Genomic DNA, 19,354 nt, shown 5'->3' on the forward strand with positions numbered 1-19,354 from the left:
AGAAGCACTATTAACTGGACCGTCAGGTCCATTAGGATGGGCATTTTGCCCTCTCTGGCCTTAAGAACGTTTTTGTTTAAGCCAGCTCTCAGGTCCAGAAGAGGAAACGAATCCAGTTTCGCATGTTGTGGTTGGTTCCTAAAGTATTTTAACTTAAATTAAAGCACCTCAAACATACAATGTCCCAAAAGTTACAGTTGTGGCATGGGATTCTAAAAACATTAGTGACATTCTTGGGTTCATCAGTACCACAGGTAAAATGTTGTTGCCTTTGACATCGAAAAATGCATTGGATAAAGTTACTTTGGTGTGCAAACGAAACACACAGTGGTCACAGAAGACCAACACCTAGACAACTCCCACAAAGGTGATTGAGCCCTGGCCAAACATTTCCAAGCTCTCCATGGCGGCGTTGAACCTGAAAGAAAGTCAACATCCCCAGGCATTTGGAATTTTTTGTAGCCCATTGGTAGCAAACAGTTATTGCCGGCAGCAATACTGCACATCTTTGAGTAAACACTTGCTTCTTTGGTTAAACTCCACACTCTTGCCCAAACCTCTGCTTTTGAGAGTTGCATCCTTATCAAAGTCGTTTAAGTAATTCAGTTATAGTTTTGGTGAAAGTGGCTAGGTTGTTGGCACCAAGCATAGGGATGGAATTGTAGCCTTGTGATCATGCTCACCTATAGTCCTCTTGGATTGCTGACTATCTTCATCCGTTCCAGTGAATCGTTTCTTTTTTTTACACTTTGTATGTTCACTTACTAGGTGTACTCGAACAGACAATGTTGCTTGTAGAGTGTCCTTTGGTGTCCCCTCGTCATCTCAGAAAATATCACAACTGCTCTGAGATAGTTTACTCGATTAACTCCATGATGGCTTCATTTAGGACAAGCTTCATCACACCAACACGGTTCCGAATTTATTTGTAAAATCTGGATGCTGCATACCTGCTATTTATAGTGATTAGAAGATCGACGTCATGTGCTTTATAAAAGACAGATTATTATTAGATTTATTGTTAACTGCATCACCTCCTCACAGTCAACTCCAGAATACGAAATCCTGCTGCATTTAGCCAGCATCTCTTTCATCATTCAGCATTTGTGTTATCCACTAAGTGGTGGTCCAGGCATTACGAACGCTGATGTTTGCTGATGTGCCAGGTACAGGCTGTTACTCGCAATACACTTACCACTGTCACAATATGACTCATCCTGCATCTACATGGATCGTTCAAGCAAGTTTCAGTCAAAAGGACAATTCTCAGTTGCGTTTGAGTGCCAGTTGTTCAGAAATCACTTCGCTGCTAATTAGAAAATCACCATCCCAGAAGTTCTCAGCATGATGACCGATCAAATCTGCACTGTCCAGCGCTCGATTGTATGAAATGCAGGATATGTAAAGTTATCTGTGATCGGCCTTATTATGGAGCTGTTTCCAGTTGGCGGTGCTGCAGTCCAGCTTGCCCGTTTGCAGTAGTCCTCTTTAATTGTAGTCTATGTGGTGCCTTTTGCGTCCTCTTTAGGTGTTCATTCTTACCTTCGCACAATTAGGTTAATTACTCTGGTTTTTGTATTCATTAGCTTGGTGACTTTAACGTTTGGTTACCTGCTTTGCAGCTTGCAATAATTAATTTGCTGCATTGGACTTTTGAAGTCTGAAGAACTAATCTTGTTGGATTTGTATTAATACATTTCGTATCACTTACCAGATGGCTATGCTCACCAAAACCAAATGTTTTAAAATGGCAATTAGTCTTTATTGTAAAGTAAAACGGTTTGTTAGACATTTTTAGTCGTTGCAAACAATTATCTTTGCAACGTAACCTTTCTTATGAAATCTGTCCTGGATATGTTTTTTTTTTGCTGCACTCAGTATTCTAGAGACGTTTAAAGCCTTAACATGAGTAATATGTTAGTAAATACTAAATGCTTGTGCAGAGATTGGCCCTGTTGGAATTCATTGTGTAAGCGAGGGTCTGCATTGCGCACATCTGGGTTGACGGATACTTGGTATTTGGTACAAATCTGACATAGGTAGTACTTATAAAGAACTTTGTCTGAGACTTACTTGGACTGGCTGAATGCCTTCGCCGGGAATAACTTCATGTTTTACTTTCCCACCCACCATTTTACACAACTCATTCCATGTAATGAACATTTTTACCTGTTTAAATGCCCAGGCCTTTGATCAGATTCTTTACTTAGTTTTTTTTTGTTTCCTTTATTTAAAGTGACAATTTGTAATCTTAATTTCTTATTGTTGCACGCTCTTAATTAGAAATATCTGGTCAGTAGCCACAAAGTCAGCACCAAATAAACATGTTTTACTCCTTGAAGATTGAGGCGTGCGATCATTGATCTACAGCAGCATGTGGTGTCTGTTTCACTGTGCCACATACAGGTTGAGCAAACGCATATCTGAAAGGTCACAACAAACAGTTCAGAATAGTAATCGCGTCCTTCTGGGAATCGGTAAGACCAGAGGAGTGATATCGATTTAGCTGAATGTCTATCCAAAATAAGTGTTGAATTATCATTTTGTAACCTCAGCTTAATTATTGTTACCACAGATATTGTATTAAATATATGAAATGTTTAGCCTGTTTTGGTAGGTGTTTTTGCCACAAACCAGGAACCATGTAATTAAGAAAACAAATATGTTGGCAATTACTTTATTCTGTGTTTAAAAAAAAAATACTCTTTTCTTGTAAAGGTTACTACACATGCGTGGAAGTCATCTTCACCTTAAGAAGACAGGTTGGATTTTACATGATGGGCGTCTATGCTCCTACTTTGCTCATTGTTGTTCTCTCATGGCTGTCCTTTTGGATCAATCCTGATGCGAGTGCTGCAAGAGTACCACTAGGTAATCTTCTCTAACACTGTTATATTAGTAAGCTTTAAGGTCTCGCCCACTGTTCACTTTTAGCTATATGTTGTTGGAGACCTCTGGTGTATAATAACTTGGAACAGCCTAAAAGGGGAGTATCCTATAACCCATGCCTGCTTAGGATACTATCCAAAACACATTCACAACAGTTAGCAGGCAAGGGACGAATTAAATCCTAATTTCTAAGAACCAATATTAACTCTTGGTTACAGGGGGTAAATTATTTGCCCTTATTTATTTAATCAATTCACAGCAATGCGGCATCAGACTCATTGGAGAGAAATCTGTCTCTATCTCTATACACAAGTCTACATACAAATATTTACATCTGACATATAAAACATAAATACATGTTCATAAAGCATTCTCATATAACAAAAATCATGACAATGATACAAACAAATAATACAAAAAATACAAAAAAGGTGTGCCCGTCTTAAAAGCTTGAACAAATAGTCACTATAACACAATTCACAATGTGATCTAATATCAAATGGTAACCAAGGACCTTACACCCAGCTGAACAATACCTAGATGTTTTTTTGGATAGGTATTGTGTAGTGTTCACCCATTTATGCGTCTCAATACATTATAATTCCAAGCCCTTGATTCCATTAAAGAGATGTCGACGCGTTTCGGCCTAGCACTCAAGGCCTCTTCAGGACTGTCAGGGGGCACTGGCAACACTTTCTTAACGCTATGATTAATATCCAACCTTCCGAATTAATGTCCTCTTCCTTTGTTGGTGCTACTCGATTTTAGGTATATCCAAGGAAATGTTGGGGTTTCTATTATAGCCCACTCTGTCCACGTTCGGAAGCCTCACGGAACGCGTCGGCTGCAGAACGGATTCTTCAATCTTGCAACGAGCCCTGTAACCAAGAGTTAATATTGGTTATTAGAAATTGGGATTGAATTCGTCCCTTGCCTGCTAACTGTTGTGAATGTGTTTTGTATAATAACTTGGAGCAGGTTTTTAGCCAGCCTATTTACCATTGGTTGGCTTTTTCCATCTCATTTGCATGCAGCTCATTCTATGTTTTTCTTCCTCTTTCTTTGTCCGTCCCCTGCATCATTAGTATCCTTTTGATTATTTTACTTGTATCCGTCCACAGCTCCGCATTTGGGACCTATGTTTTTCTTCTAAACTTTGAGCACTCCATAGGAGTGCTTATATCTTGATCTTACCTCTGTATGATCCTTCCTCCATTGCTCTACCTGTCCTGCTCTGTGTTCAATCCATCACTCAGTGGCGTTTACTTTACCCCATCCCTTCCCCCTGCCTACTCCTCTGTTGCTCCCTCTCCATGTCACATTCTTCTTTTATATTTTCTTTGTTGAGGCTCGGCAGGTGCAATGTGCTGTTTTGCCATTACTTTATTAAAAGCAAAAGATAATGTGTGTTTGTTAACTGAAAAAGAAAAGGGACGCTGCAGCATCATGACGCACATGTCCACTTGCGTGGGGAAGCTGAACAGCACTGGCAAAAAGTAATGACAAAGCTAAACGATGAGAAATTTGGCTGTGCCACTGCTCACATTCCTTTGCTAGTTTCATTTTATATTTACTGTTGACAAAGATAATACGCTGCGTGTTGTATTGGAAAACGGAGCAACTATTTCATTTAACTACTTTAAATATTTTAATTTAATTTGACAATGTTTTCGATGGGGTTATTATTTTAAGTACCAACCTCGATTTTTTCTATGAGAGAGTATTACAGTACTTGTGGTTGGCCATGTGCAGTACTGGATTTACTACTTTGTGTATGTGTGTGTTTTTTTTTTTTTTCCGTTTTTTTTTAAGTAGTAATTTACGCCCGGAGTTAATGTGTAAACTTACTCAAAAATGTAACTTACCTTTGTAAATCATCCCCATATGCATGTCTTAAATCGTATAATGATGATTTGTCCTGTTGTTTTTTTGAGTTCTATAAAGATGCCTAAAAAGATTACAAAGATATAGTAACTAAGAATAAACCAATTCTCAGGATTAATAGAGACACACGTTCATTACCTGCATTACTATACGAAATCTTAATACCAGGTAATAGCAGTGGTTCCCAAACCATGACCCTTTGTAAAAGTTAAATGTCTTGATCCAACGTTTCAAAGGTTCAGTGTACCGGAAAGGTTGATAGAATGGCACTCTTTCAGTTTTTCCTTCCTTTATTGATGCAGCCTTGTGGTCGTGCTGGTTTCAAAGATTAGTGGACTGGGGATTCAATCTAACTATAGTATTAAAACTTTGGACATGATTTTCAGAAGACTTTAATTTCACAAAGTCAGTGCAAGGGATATCCAGATGCAAAATCTGACATAGCGCCCAAAGTTGTTTTCTGATTCATAATTATAATTGCAAATCCCATCATGCTATCCCTTTGAATCAATAGGAAATGTGGCAGGCAGATTTCCCTCCTTGTGATTTCAGAATGTATGCAGGTATGTTATGTGACGGTATTTTCAGTTATGAAGCATAAAATGGTTAGGGCTTCCCAGGGCCATTTGCTAAGCATTTCCAAGGTGAAATTAGGCCACATTTGACATCTTACACATGGCGTGTGCACGCTGCAGACATAAGGAGGTGCTGAGTAGCTTAATCAACAACTTTACTGTACCCACGTTAGCTGTCTGAACCTAAATTGAGAACAAGGGATAAAGATGAACATTACAAGGTAAAGACACAGTAAGGTATCAGACCATTAAAAAAAAAAAATGGTTAATCATCCAATCCAGATCAGAATAAACAGCAGCATGTCTACATTTTCGTACGGTGCACACTGCCTTCAGTAAATGAAAGCAGGACAGCAATATATAATTGTTTGCTTCACTGTAATCTGCTAAATAAAAAAGGAAGACATCTTTTAAAAAACAATGCAACATCCACAAAAGAGCACAGGTTTCTAACTTGGCTAAATGTATCAAAGAACTATAAAGGAAAAATAAAGCAAACTAACATTAACACAACTTTTCCACAGTGAATTGTAATATAGATCTCAGATAATGTAGCAAGGTTCGATCGATTTAAACATCAAACAATTTGTCTGCATTTATTCCTATATACTATGGGCCACGAGGTAGCATATATCACTCTGAGAAAACCTTACACATTTTATAATCCCCTTTGTTTTTCACCTGCAGTCCTACCGTGATAGCTGGTCATTTTAGTCTTCATTGTATTAATCGTTCCTTTATTGCGGTTACGACATTTGTAGATATGTTTTTGCCCTAGTTTCTGTTAAACTTTCAATAATCATTTTTAATGGTCAATTACACGTATCATATTTCATATTACAAACTAATTCGATGTTGGTTGAGAAACCATAAGAAAATGTTACCTTCGCATTTCTCAATACTTGTTTTCCCTGATTTAAACAGTTAAATACTTCAGCTGTACATTTGTGATGGTTTCAAAAATCATTTAGAAATTTAATTTACCAACAAAGGCTACTCTTAATGCCAGATATTAGCTATTGAACATTGCTTACAGGTTGGTTTCCTTATTAGTATACTCCTAGGTCTAATCATTTATTTCATATGTTGTGCATATTCATTCATCAGACACTTAAGTTAAACTGTTTTACGTGCCACATTCTTCATCCATATGTTTGATTTCAGTTTTTAAAGTGTGGAACAATCATTATGCCAGAAAACCTTGCCACTACATTGTCCTCATGGATGGAAGACATATCTGACTAAACTCCCTCCTGTTTTCATTACCATTCCTTCATCTTCACGTTGTTAGTCATACCTGCTGCTGGAATGAGCAAATCAAATATGACATCTCAAAATAAGGTTTGTGATCACCTACGTTTGAATAAGTATGTTGTTTCTGTTATCGTTTTAACACAATGTAATTGTCTTCATTTATCTCTGATCATTTCTTTGTTTTTACTCTGGCAAATTTATTTTCATGTCAGTGTTCATTAGAATTGTGCTATTCTGTATTACGAGGTAGAAAGGAAGTCTCAAGCAAGGCTTAATAAATATCCTCATTCAATTTGTGGAATTAATTTATCAAAGTATGTCTAACTGTTTAGTTACAAGCATACTCTAAATTAAACAATTTAAAGTAGTATATGTCTATGTCTGTGGGATCTGTCATTTTCTTCTGGAAAACTAGTAAAATAACTTTATAAACTATCTTTTGCAGTATGGCTTATCCCAGATTCATGTGTTGTGACTGATTCTCCCATTTGATGATTGGATAGTAAAAATATGTTAAAAAATTTGTTTTGGTGATCACTGTAAGATGGGCCATCGTGATTCCTTTATGACTTTGTCGACCCTAAGCTTACAGTTCCTCAATACATTAACACAATTTTCATATTTATATTTTTCTACCATTAAGTTTGTAGGCCTGCATGAGTATGAAATAATGTAAAGTACATGTTTAGTGCCAGGGCCAATTGCGTATCACGATCAACACATAATTAGCCCCGAACATAGAAGGCTGGAAACATGGTGCCCTAGGCACAAAGAAAATAATCTTATCTACAGGAATTCTTAGATCTTACAGAGAAAGTTTGTAGTTAGAATTATTGTTTTACTATTGCTTGGGCTCAAAATGTTCACCGTTTTTATGTAAGAAAAGGACTACATTTAGATTTTTCCCTCGGGTGTGCATCACTGCCTGTAGAATGACAAGCTTCTGGTATGCCATCTGTGTTCTGTTGGTTGATATGAAGCTTGCGTGGTTGTCCTGCTGAAAATAATTTTTAAATCCTTGGAGCTGAAATGGTGGGGTTGGTTCATCATGCAGGACAGACTTTGAAACCTAGAACAGTGTGGGTGGGTGAGCACAATGTTTGAGTTAGTGATTTCAAGCTGGACATTGATGACTCGGATGTAGAGTGCTGATTAGTGGTGTTGTGTAGCCATTTTAGTTACAGCTACATGCACGTTATTTTAGCACACTAGGCCTGCCGCTTTGCACTTTAACCTAGATATGTTTTATTCAGCTTCGTTTATTATTTTAACATTAGCCCCTTTTGCGGTCTTGTTTTATTTCTCTCTGTCTAGCTGTTCTTTGCACAGGCCAGCAATGTGTTCTTAAACAAGACATTTCTTTCACTCTGTGCTTCTCTCAAGGCTGCAGTAAGATCGGTTGCCGGTAAACATGGTAACGTTTTGGTCTCTGGTAGTCATAGAAACATACACATCCTTACGTGGGGACATTTTCTCAGAACATCAGCTGTTTTATTATAAAACACTTCTCTGTCCAATACGCATTAGAGGGAGATTCCAGTCAGATGACCAGGAATGTGTGTTGATTGCCGAATGCTTCGCTACAGCGGCTTATGCAGACTTCAGGCCTTTGCTCAGGTATGGGGAATGATGTCTTCCCAGGGGAACCTGAAGGGCAGAGCTAGAGCTTAACATGCTGTACTGTAATGTAGCCTAGGTAGGAATTAGTCTATTGATCTAGTGACAATATGGTAGCGTTATTTCTATGCTTCACTCTCCTTGTCACAATTTTAATTCTGTCATGCTTTATCGTCGTGGATATTGCAGTACATGCTTTATTATCTACGATGCAGTTGCTTCATGAAAACTTTATTGTAACATAATGCCTCTGCTTGCCCTTGTATATGTGAGACTAATGTAACTGAGAGAAACGGATGCAATGTGAGTGAACACGATTTCCCTGAGGAGTCAATTGTGTCATGTGCTCGGCTGCCCAATCATCCCTGCTCTTGGGTGGAGATGAGGCACTGCTAGTTAGCCAAAGCAAAACCTGAATTAGGCTGACAGGTGTCACCTGTTGTGGGTTAGACTCAGTCTCCCACACCACAGGCGATTCTGCAGCTCAAATCCAGTTGTCTCATTAGAATAATGAGGCTACGCGACATGTCGCCGTCAGCGTTTTGTCAGGCTCTAATTTTCGGGTCCTCCTAAGTATCTCTGTCTTGCTACATACAAAGACACCTCAGTACTATATACAGAGAAGTCTGTGGTATTGAGGATTTCATCCTCCGCTAAGTAGGGAGTACCTAACTAATGCTGTAGGTTGTTGAAGCTTGAACTCTAAAAGGATAATCCCCATTTGGTGTGCTCATATCTGAACAAATTTACCATTCATTATGGCAAATCCACAACAGGTAGCAATTGCAGTCAATACGCAACCACCCATTACTTCACATTTATTGGCACATGGCCTAACGGCCCAGGGGGTCCAATCACATTAGATGTTCATGCTCACCTGGCCTATAGAACAGAACTTTTTTATTCTTGGGTCACATTTCCAGAAGTTGATGGGAACACTAATACATTTCATCACTATTCACCTGTAAACGTACCTGCACTATACAGAGCATATGCATATCAGAAATACCTCTATCTTATCAACAACATAATAATTGGCTTGATTGTCCCACACAATTTTACACATTGGGTTAGGTCCCCTAAGTAATGATGGTCCTACCTGGCCTTTATTGGCCACTTATACACCTCTCCCTGCAGCAGAGAAACTAACGGTAGCTGAAGTCCGCTGCTTATATGCTGAGCTGACAGCAATATACAGACGATTAGTACAGTTTGTAATGCAAACGTTAAAAACAAACGCAGCACGTGCAGCTCCGGAGCAAATACATGCAGTAGCACCAGGCATTAACCTTGCAACTGTACATTCGATCATTGGTGAAGTACCAGCTAAACGAGAAGAAATTCCGTTTTGGTTAGCTCAAAAAATAAACGCACTGGAAGCAGTAGTTACCCATACGGGACCTCAGGATAAACACAGAATATTAACATTGTGCTTGCCGTTTGGGATGGTTCCCATGGTAGATAATTGTAATACATGGGGCAAGGTGTTTGCCACGCTCAATACTACTGCGCATTGTACACCGACAATTTACCGGAAGCATTGAAACAAATTCAAGATGAATACGGGCTGCCCCAGCCCTGGACTTGGGGATGCAATTAATGGGCAACTTTGCCATGGTATCCTCAATTACATTAAATAACCTTAAAGGGGAAGCGGTCGCACTAGTGGTGCGCATGTGGCTCCGGGACGTTCCTCTCCAGGATCAAGAACGTGAGCTGCCAAAGATTATTGCGGAGACCTACTCTAGCATTGGTCGAGATAGTCTGGGGGCAGACCAACAAAACCATAGTTTCAAGCTAAATCTAATAAAGATTCTACCAAGCAAGCTCCTAAGGGTACAAAGAAACACTGGGATAAAAAAAAACAAATACCTAAAAAAGAAAGGGGAGAATATCCACAAACGGAAACCCCATAGAATACATATAATCTCAGAAATAGAGATAATATAAAAACGCCTGACAAATATCAATATACTGATACACGCCAATCTCGTCCCTTTCAGGACTCATCGGAAAAGCCCAGTGAGAGAGGTGGGCGGTCAGAGCGAAGAACGTGAGTATGTGAAACCGAGACAGGAATCACAATGCTCCACATACTTTTCTGTTAAAAAAAGAAGAGAAATTTCCCCAACAAAAAACACAATTCAAAAAGAAAAAGGTGGCAGCAGTTGCAGTTCGACATGCCACTCAAGAAGATGGCTCTCTTGAAGAAGTGGGCACTAGCGCTATTAGACAGCACGGCAGAGGTCACAATAGTTTGCCAGAATCTTCTAGAGCATCTGGAGGTGAAAGCAACTGATGACTTCCTACAAGTAGAAACTGCGGACATGTGTGTCTCCACGCCTGATGGGGTGTACAAAGTAACACTACAGTTACAAGGAGACAGAGCACACAATAGACTCAATCGTTTGGGACCGTGTCATAAACATATATTATATTCTACTGGTCGAAAAGAATTGGCCACCTGAATTTGTCCATACATGCCCATATGGGGAAGATGTTATTAAACCTTCTTTCTCGCCCCTTGTTCCCGAAGAGCTCGCAGAATCCTACGCCATCGATTGGGCATTGGTGCAGGCACCCGTACCGCAACCACGTAGGATGGGATCAACATTCCCCCTATCATGTAATCCCTATTAAAAATCAACCACAGCCACAACCCTAGTATCCAATAAAGCATGATGCAAAAGCACCTGTGAGGGAAATCCTCACACAACTAGAGTACCAGGGCGTAATCAGACCCTGTTTCTCACCAATGAATAATCCAATATTCCCAGTAGCTAAACCAGACCATTTGTACGGAATAGACTTAGACTACAGACATTTAAACAGTCATACACACACATATACTATACAAAACTCACACAGCACTCATGAACAGCATAGTGCGCAAAAAATACAAAACAAGGTGGACATTTCCAATGGTTTCTTCTGCCAAAATATAGCGCCTGAGAGTAGAGACTTAACAAGTTTCAGTGCACTAGACTCCCAGAACAAATTCTGCTGTTTACTCCAGGGGTAGGAGAACAGTCCAGGACTGTTTGCGGCTTGTGTGACTTCAATACTTCACGATGTGACTTCAATACTTCACGATATTGACCCTGAAGCATTGTCCTATGTAGGTGGTATCTATATCACGGATGATAAATTGCTGCAGCATTTAAGACTGGTAGCCCGCGTTGTTGTGGGATTTGACAAATTCGGCTACAAATTCAATTTAAAAAAAACAAAAATAGCCTTCCTTAGCGTCCTGTTTCTGGGATATGAGCTATTGAGTGAAGGAAAGAGCCTAGCGCCACAATTCTTGGAAAAATGTGCACAATTACAACCTCCAAATACAATAAAAAAAAACTCCAATCCCTATTGGGTTTCCTGAATTTTGGCTGAACTTACATTCCTGATTATACGTCACGCATAAAACATTTATTTGACTTAATACGTCCTGATTTTTCAAATAAATTTAGGACAGTCGAACACACAAGCATTCTCAGAGCTTTGCAAACAGACATGCTTGCAGCACAACACCTACACACAAGGGACAACAAAACACATTTGGTCATCAGAGTAATTGCTGGTGCTATTGATTTCACCTATGTAACTTTCAGCGAGGTTGAGACGGTCCCGATTGCATACAAATCACATTTGTACTCAGCAGCAGAACAACGCTTTGCTCCCACTGAGAAAACTCACTGCTGTTCAGATGGCAGTCATTAAAGAAAGACCTCTAGCCCAAGGCAAACACAATATTGTTGTCTCTCCAATCCCAGCCCTTGAGCCTGTTACCAAAGCCAGCGTTCCAAACACTGAAGCATTACATCCACGTTGGATTCAATGGGCAACATCTTTGACAGCCACTGATGTAGACTACTTTTTTGACCCAAAATTACAAACTCAAGAATTTTTGCAATATTAACTAGAATGCCCAGTTCCAGCAAATACACTGCCTATTGATCAGTATCAAAGAGTCGTGTATATTGATGGCTCAGTGCAACCTGCAATTGGCACAAAACATCAATACTCCACTACTTGCGCAGTCGTAAGCGGCTATATGGAGGATAATACATTTTTTCCCCAGCATATGTTCACGCAAACCCTAGGGGATTGCACTGCACAATTAGCAGAGCTAAAGGCTATTGTGATGGCACTGGAACATACACTGGTTGTTTGTAATTCATACTTCTGTGAGTTGTCCTTCAATGAATACCTGCATTACTGGTGCCAGAATGGGTTCAGAGATTCGAAAGGTAACACCATTAAACAGACTTCTGTGGGGGAAAGTAGCAGATCTGAAAGAAACGCTACCAAACGTCCATGTTGTACATGCACTTGGACACCAGCGCATTGGAATTCACATTGCTGTAAATACATTGGCTGATGAAGCCGCGAAATCAGCAGTAGAAACGGCTACTGTTGCTGTAGTAACCTGCTCAGGAACAAAACCAAACGATGACATATGAGCTGCTGTGAAAGCTATGGCTAAAGGCACGCATTATCCAAAAGTATTTCCTCCTAATAGTCCTACCGAATGGGAGGCTTCCTAGATGCCAAAGTAAAGATACCAGGCGTGGGTGTTTGAGTTATTCCCAACAAAGAAATAAGATCAGAGTTAAATAAAGCAGCGCATGAGGGGGTAGCATCTGCCAATGCTGGTGTGGCGGCTGCAATATAATTGTTGCAAGCACGTTATTGGTGGCCAGGTCTATACAAGCAGTATGTCCTTTGTTGTGACATCTGGCAACAAATTAAAGGTTCCACTGTCAAACGCCCACCACAGACACCCCTCCTAATTTCCAACAAACCATTGCAATGTGTGTGCTTGGACCATTGTGATCCCCTAACACAGGATAGTGCATACAAATATATTTTAGTCTCTGTCGACTCCTGCTTCAGATTTCTATGGGTGTGGCCACAATGCTCGGCTGTTATTAAAGATTTGTCCGTCTTTATTGTACATATGCAGTTGCGGCTTTCCCCTTGGACCAGGGCCCTGATTTCGCCTCAAGGGCATTCAGGGACGCCATGGCTTCATTAGGGTTCCGACTCCATTACTCGTCTCCATTTCATCCTGCGGGAAATTGTGTTGTGGAACGACAAAACCGTGATTTAAAGCAGTCCTTAGCAGCCGGAGTCTTAGGTATGTGTCGTTGTTGGCTGTATGGAGTCCAGAGAGTACTTAACAATCTGCCTAGAAGGAAGGGAAAAGAGCTCTGAACCTATTTCTTATTGCTAATCCACATTCAGGCAAAGAAAGTAAGAATTAAGAGATGGTAGAGTACCTATGTCTGCCTATGTGGGAAATTGCTAGTTCATCTTCATTTTAAGATGCTGCGGACATTATTGGTGGAAAGAACAAGAAGCAGTCTCATAGTGCTTTGCAGGTGAACATAAGAAAGTGGTCCAAAGAGTAAAGACCATAGTCAGTATATGCTTAAAATTGACACTTGATGCAACAAACAGGGAATGCAGCCAGTTCAGCGCAGTGTCTGCCGTTAGACACTGTGGTCGGTTGAGGCCTCAAACCTGTCCTGTTGTACATTCACAAGTAATAAATGCTCTATTGGAGGAAGCGCATATAATAAGACACCCAGTTGATGGGAAGTTATAGCTAATGAAGGATAATGCGCAAACGGCAGGGGCAATGTGGGGTTTGCAAAATAGAGGCTCCCATCATCGCAGTCCCACAAGTAAAAGAAATCAACATGAGAGGCTAACTCGTTCACAGCAAGGGTATGGTCCGGCACAGTCATAATACAGTTGGCATCTGTCCTTCCTTTTGTAGCTACAAAATCAGAATCTATAAAGGCCCTTTTGTGGCATGGATAGAGACTAAAAGATAAACTGTACATTCCCCTGACTGCCCGCCTGTTTAGAGATGTCTGACATTCTTTCAAATGTCCTAGGTCAAACAGTGACTCATGGGCCTTAACGTTATCAAAATACATATTGCTTATATTTTATAACCAAATCTCCAAACAAGAAAGCAGAGCATTCAATATGGATCACACTGAAGAATTGATTCAGTCAGAGGTGAGCAAAAGAGGATACTCTGTATTTTACTAATACTCAAAAAGAACATAATTTTAAGAGACATATTGCACCAAGGTCCATTGAAAACCCTGATGATCATGATCAAGCTGATACTCAAATATTGCAACAGATGTCTCTCTGACTGCACAGTCTTAAAGGACAGCTAGTTTGCTATGTTTGGTACTATGGTGGGTGGGTATTGGGTCATTTCTGATGGATATTTTTAACCAAAGTTTCCCCACCTTGAAATTCTCCCAGAGGAGTCACAGTGGATCTGGAAACTTTTGCATGTCAGAAGGTGGTGGCATCGGACTCCATCCCACCTCCATACTTGAAGCCGCAAAGCCGCATATCTAATGGAGACTTATAGCTGCAGATTCCTTACCTTAGAATACTCCCTGTGCATCAGACTGGATCTGGAAATTTTTGGTGAGCACTATCCCTGCGTGTCAATGTCCACACTAAAAAGTGATGATCGCAGTACCTATATAGGCGCCACCCCAGCCTGCTGACGGTTCTTTTCTTTCTGCAGTAGTCAGCACAGATTCGGAGAAAAGATTCCCCTAGTCAGTTTTTGACTGACCTTTTATTGAGCATTTATTGAAGATTTTTTTAGACTGGGGGCCTGATTCAGAGTTTAGCGTATGGTGTTACTCTGTCACAGACATGATGGGTATCCCGTCCGATGTATTACAATTCCATTATATCCTGTGGACATTGTAATACGGCGGACGGGATATCTGCCACGTTTGTGACGGAGTAGCCTATCCACCAAAGTCTAAATCAGGCCACTTGTCTCCTGATGTGCAGAATGTCCACCAAAAAGGCAGGTTTTAAGCAATGTGGTGCCTGTCATCAACACATATGTGACATACCTGCATTTGGTGTGTCCCTGGTGTCTTGATCGAGACCACAAACTCAAGACATACAAGGGCTGCTGCACAGTGCACCCGAAGGCACTGAGGGAGTGCTTTCTCAAGGTCCTTTCCCCCGACAGCAATTGACTCTGCAATGCTCCAGTTCTCAGTCATGAGGGAGGTACCAAGATTGTTCATGAAGTCGTACCCAGCGATTGTCATCCAAGTTATCGGGTACATTCCACAGAAAGAAAAAGAGGAGGTCCTCGCCTTAACTGTGCTAATCATTTGACAAGACGCTGAGCTGTCGGCACTCGAGGCCTAGCCCTGTGTTGGAGCCTACACCTGGGCCATTTCTGCGCATCCCTGAATTTCTGGGAACCACAGCGACCCCTGGTCATCTTAAGGAATTTTATGAGGCCATGCACCTCAATTTTGGGCAGCCCGGCCCCTTTGGACAGCCCTATAGCCCCACAAGTCTGGGAGGGCCCCCTACTGGTCTGTCCCCAGAAAGTTCGCCCTTGGCGTCAGTTGAGCCCCAAGGATCTGTTAGATCTGAAGCAGCGCGGTTGAGTGACCTCAACCTTCCCCTCTCCTCCAGTGCTGACGCTCTGGACACCACCAACTCACAGTGGTGTCGCCTCCCCCCATTATCATTCGCGAGCTGAACGAGCCGGGGCAGACTCCCCATATCTGAGTCAGTGCCTTATTAATCTGACAGACCTGAATTGGGTGATGATTGGGACGTATCTGCGGACCCTTGTGGATGTGAAACTTTAGAAGGACAGTTTGTATGAGGACTGGTGGGTGCCAGTGGACTGGATACCTCCCCAGACACTGGCCTGGGGTCTCCCACCATGGTGGATACAGGCAAGGGTTCCTCGTTGGCTGGGATGGTGTGAAGGCCAGCTGATGTACTGGACCTTAAGCTACCTTCAGTGGCAGTTCAGACAAACGTCTTGATAGAGGTGCTTCAACTGCATCTTTACACACTCATCCACCACATTTAACAAATTCTGGTCCCCCAGACCATGTGGGACAGGTAGCCAGCAGTTTAGCCAGTCCACCCTCCTACCTCCAAACAGCACCCCTCACCCCCAGGCAGCCTCAGCCTCCAAGCCCCTTTACTTTGCCCTCCGACCACCATTGGAATGCAGTAGGAGGGTCCGGATCCAACATCACCTGTACCACAATAACATCCAGCCCTTAGGTTTGCAGCTGGTCCAAAGGGGCTAATCCTTCCCATTTGTGACCACCCCCCACACCCAAGACATCTGCTTATGAAAAGCTGACGCAGGACCACCTCTTCATGGCCTGTCAGGAAGTTGCAGCTCTCTTGGCCAAGGGAGCTATTGAGAAAGAGACAGCATCAGAAGTAGGTCATGGTTGCTATTCCTGCTACCTTCTGGTGCCCAAAAAAGACACGCCTTTGTCCTTATCTAGATCTGCGCCTTCTCAGTCTCTACTTGAAAAAGGAGAAATTCAAGATTGTCGTGCAGGTCCTGTCGGACCTGGACCCAGGAAACTTGATCGTATCGCTGGACTTGCAGGAAGCATATTTTTACATCCCTGACCTGTGTGCCCACAGGCATTACCTGCACTTCATAGCTAGCTAAGAGCACTTGCAGTTCCTGTGCTCCCCTTCAGCCTTATTAGAACCCCTTGGGTATTCACTCCTTGGTTGGGGCGGCCATCTGGAAGAGGTGGAGATCAGAGGACTCTGGTCCCTGGCAGAATCTTGACACCACATCAATCTACTAGAACTTCAAGCGATCCAATTGGCAATGAAAGCCTCTCTTTCTTCAGTCAGGGGAAATCTGGTGCAGGTGTTCACTAACAACACCACCGCTATGTGGTATTGCAACAAACAAGGCAGTCTGGGGTCGTGGACCTTTTGTCAAGAAGCTTTGCATCCCTGGCCTAAGCTGGAACACCAGAGCGTATCATTAGCGGTTCAACACCTGGCGGGTTATCTGAACCCCAGAGAACACAAACTCAGGCGTCGATGCCTAGTGGATCACTAGTGGCGTCTCCATCCAGAGGTGGCTCAAGGTCTCGTCCAAGAGCAGGGAGAGCCCTAGTTAGTTCGCCTCCATTGAGAATGAGTAATATCAGGAGGTTTGCATGCTGGAGTTTTCAATGCTTCTGTTGCTCAGTCGCTTTTTATCTTGAGTGGTGCTCCGGCCTCCTGTTTCCGTTTCCTCTAATACCACTCCTGCCCAGAGTTCTCAAGATCAGGAATGACCAGACCCAAGTCGTTCTTGTGGCTCCAGATTGGGCACAGACAGTCCGGCATTTCGAGTTTTTGAGCATGGGCCCTCTCAGGCTGCTGCTTCCAGAGGAAATTCTGTTGCAGCAGTAGGGAAGGGTTCTGCACCCAAACCTGAAATCTCTTTGCTTCCATGTGTGAGGATTGAACAGCGACAATTGATAATTTTTTAACTTTGCCCCTCCAATATTATCTTATCAGCAAGATGTCACTCCTACGTATACGCCTGTCATTGGAGCAAGTTTGTGACAAGGGGTAAAGAAAACCACAACCCTCTGACTGCCCCGATTTTCCAGGTTCTTTTGTTTATTCTTACCTTAGTCCTCACACATCCCAATGGATGTCATGCTTCATCATCGGGAATGCTGCTCGTCAGACTGGCACTGCAATGTCTGACGGGCTCTCCAGAAGGGGGCTCTTTGCCGGAGTTCTTTAATAGTAACTGCCATAATTGACTATGTTGTGGACAATGCCTATCTGCAGACACTAAACAATCAGGAGAGGAAAAAACTAAAATTGGCTCTAAACCTCAATTCACATCACCAGTTTATTCAGCTAGTATGAGGTGTAGGCCAAGTTTAAAAACAAGTTGAAAGTGAAGTGTGAGTGGTCATGCTCGGTCACTTTCAGAAAAAATTAGAGGTCTGAAAATATCATAGAACCTCTAATCAAGCGTCAATACGTTTCACGTCTAGTGGTCCAGCCGGATCCATTGACGCTTCATCAGGACCTAGGACTGATGCTGTTGCTATCTAGAGCAGTAATCATAAGTCAAATACCACATCAACATACAGCCCAAGCAGTCTGCAAAGCAATTGAAGAACAATTTACTCCGATGTTCATTGATTAGTACTTTGACTGGTCTAGTGGTCAAACCAATATAACATAGACCACAGGGACAAGTGATCATATAAATACACTACCACCGGCAAGACCTCTGATTTGTGCTAAGTGGACAAAATACAAACTTATAGTGCTTCCCTTTGGGGTTAAGTCCACTCCAACGGTCATTACAAAGTGGCTACCAGTGGTAGCTATCCATTTAAGTATTGGGGGCATCCAAATTTTCCCCTGCCTTAACGATTATCTGATCAAGAGCGCAGGCAAGCAACAATGCCTAGCCCACACCCAAGCTGGGAATCTCCCTGCTTCACAGTTCATCACAGATGTCACCAGATCCCACTTATGATTTCCCCCCCAGGTTCAGCATTTTCTGGACTAAGGAGGTGAGCTTTCAGTGAGATGAACATAAATGTTTCAGTATTTTATCTCCTTTTAGGGTTTGTGTTCATGCCATGTATGTTTTTGAATTGCTCTCACTGCAAGCTAAGATGGTGTAGGCTTGAACATTTTTTGCATACTCATAAAAGGAAGAAATTGTTGGTTAGAGTTTTTGATTGGAGTGCACTATCTTTGGAATAGAAAGAAAGTCCAACAGGGAATGATAATGAGGAAGCATGTCAATTTATGGTTGGGGTGTTGCATTTGCTGTGCTTTTTACTGCGTTTGCTTTATCAATGATTTAACATTTATATTTCTTTCTTTTTTCTGGTTGGGTCTGTGTAATGGTTAACTTCTATGAGACGGTTGGTGGACATGATATTGATGTGTTCTGTGATTTTACTGCTGTGGTATGTGTTGATCAAGTCGAAAGTAACAAGAGTATGTCCCTATTACTGTAGTAGCCTTCTTTGGTCTTGTTGATGTGTTCAGTGCATAGTTTATTCAGTGCTTTCTAGAGCATGAGAGATGAGGAGTAAGCTGGGTCTTGGTAATGAAAAGTATTTCTGGATTGAGTAGTTCTGGTAAGTACAATAACAGTGCCATGCCTTACAAAAGAACGAACATTGATTATCAACAGGTGTGATATTTTGTCTAGAGAAGCGTGTGTGTGTGTGTGTGTGTGTGTGTGTGTGTGTGTGTGTGTGTGTGTGTGTGTGTGTGTGTGTGTGTGTGTGTGTGTGTGTGTGTGTGTGTGTGTG

The 19,354-nt window shown here is 41.7% G+C and overlaps 1 protein-coding gene across 5 annotated transcripts in view; it reads left to right on the top strand.

Moving 5' to 3' along the window:
• GLRB (glycine receptor beta) overlaps positions 1-19,354 on the top strand; it is a 175,814-nt gene that overhangs the window by 130,928 nt on the left and 25,532 nt on the right. For 4 of the 5 annotated variants that reach the window (XM_069243183.1, XM_069243207.1, XM_069243189.1 and 1 more), the window contains exon 8: positions 2,719-2,871. In XM_069243183.1, the coding sequence (XP_069099284.1) occupies positions 2,719-2,871 (153 nt within the window). Of the gene's footprint in view, positions 1-2,718; positions 2,872-6,512; positions 6,690-19,354 lie in introns of all 5 variants that reach the window. The other variant, XR_011205449.1, reaches the window with a different exon arrangement.

Source organism: Pleurodeles waltl, chromosome 1_2, assembly GCF_031143425.1.
Source record: "Pleurodeles waltl isolate 20211129_DDA chromosome 1_2, aPleWal1.hap1.20221129, whole genome shotgun sequence".
NCBI classification, from domain to species: Eukaryota; Metazoa; Chordata; class Amphibia; order Caudata; family Salamandridae; genus Pleurodeles; species Pleurodeles waltl.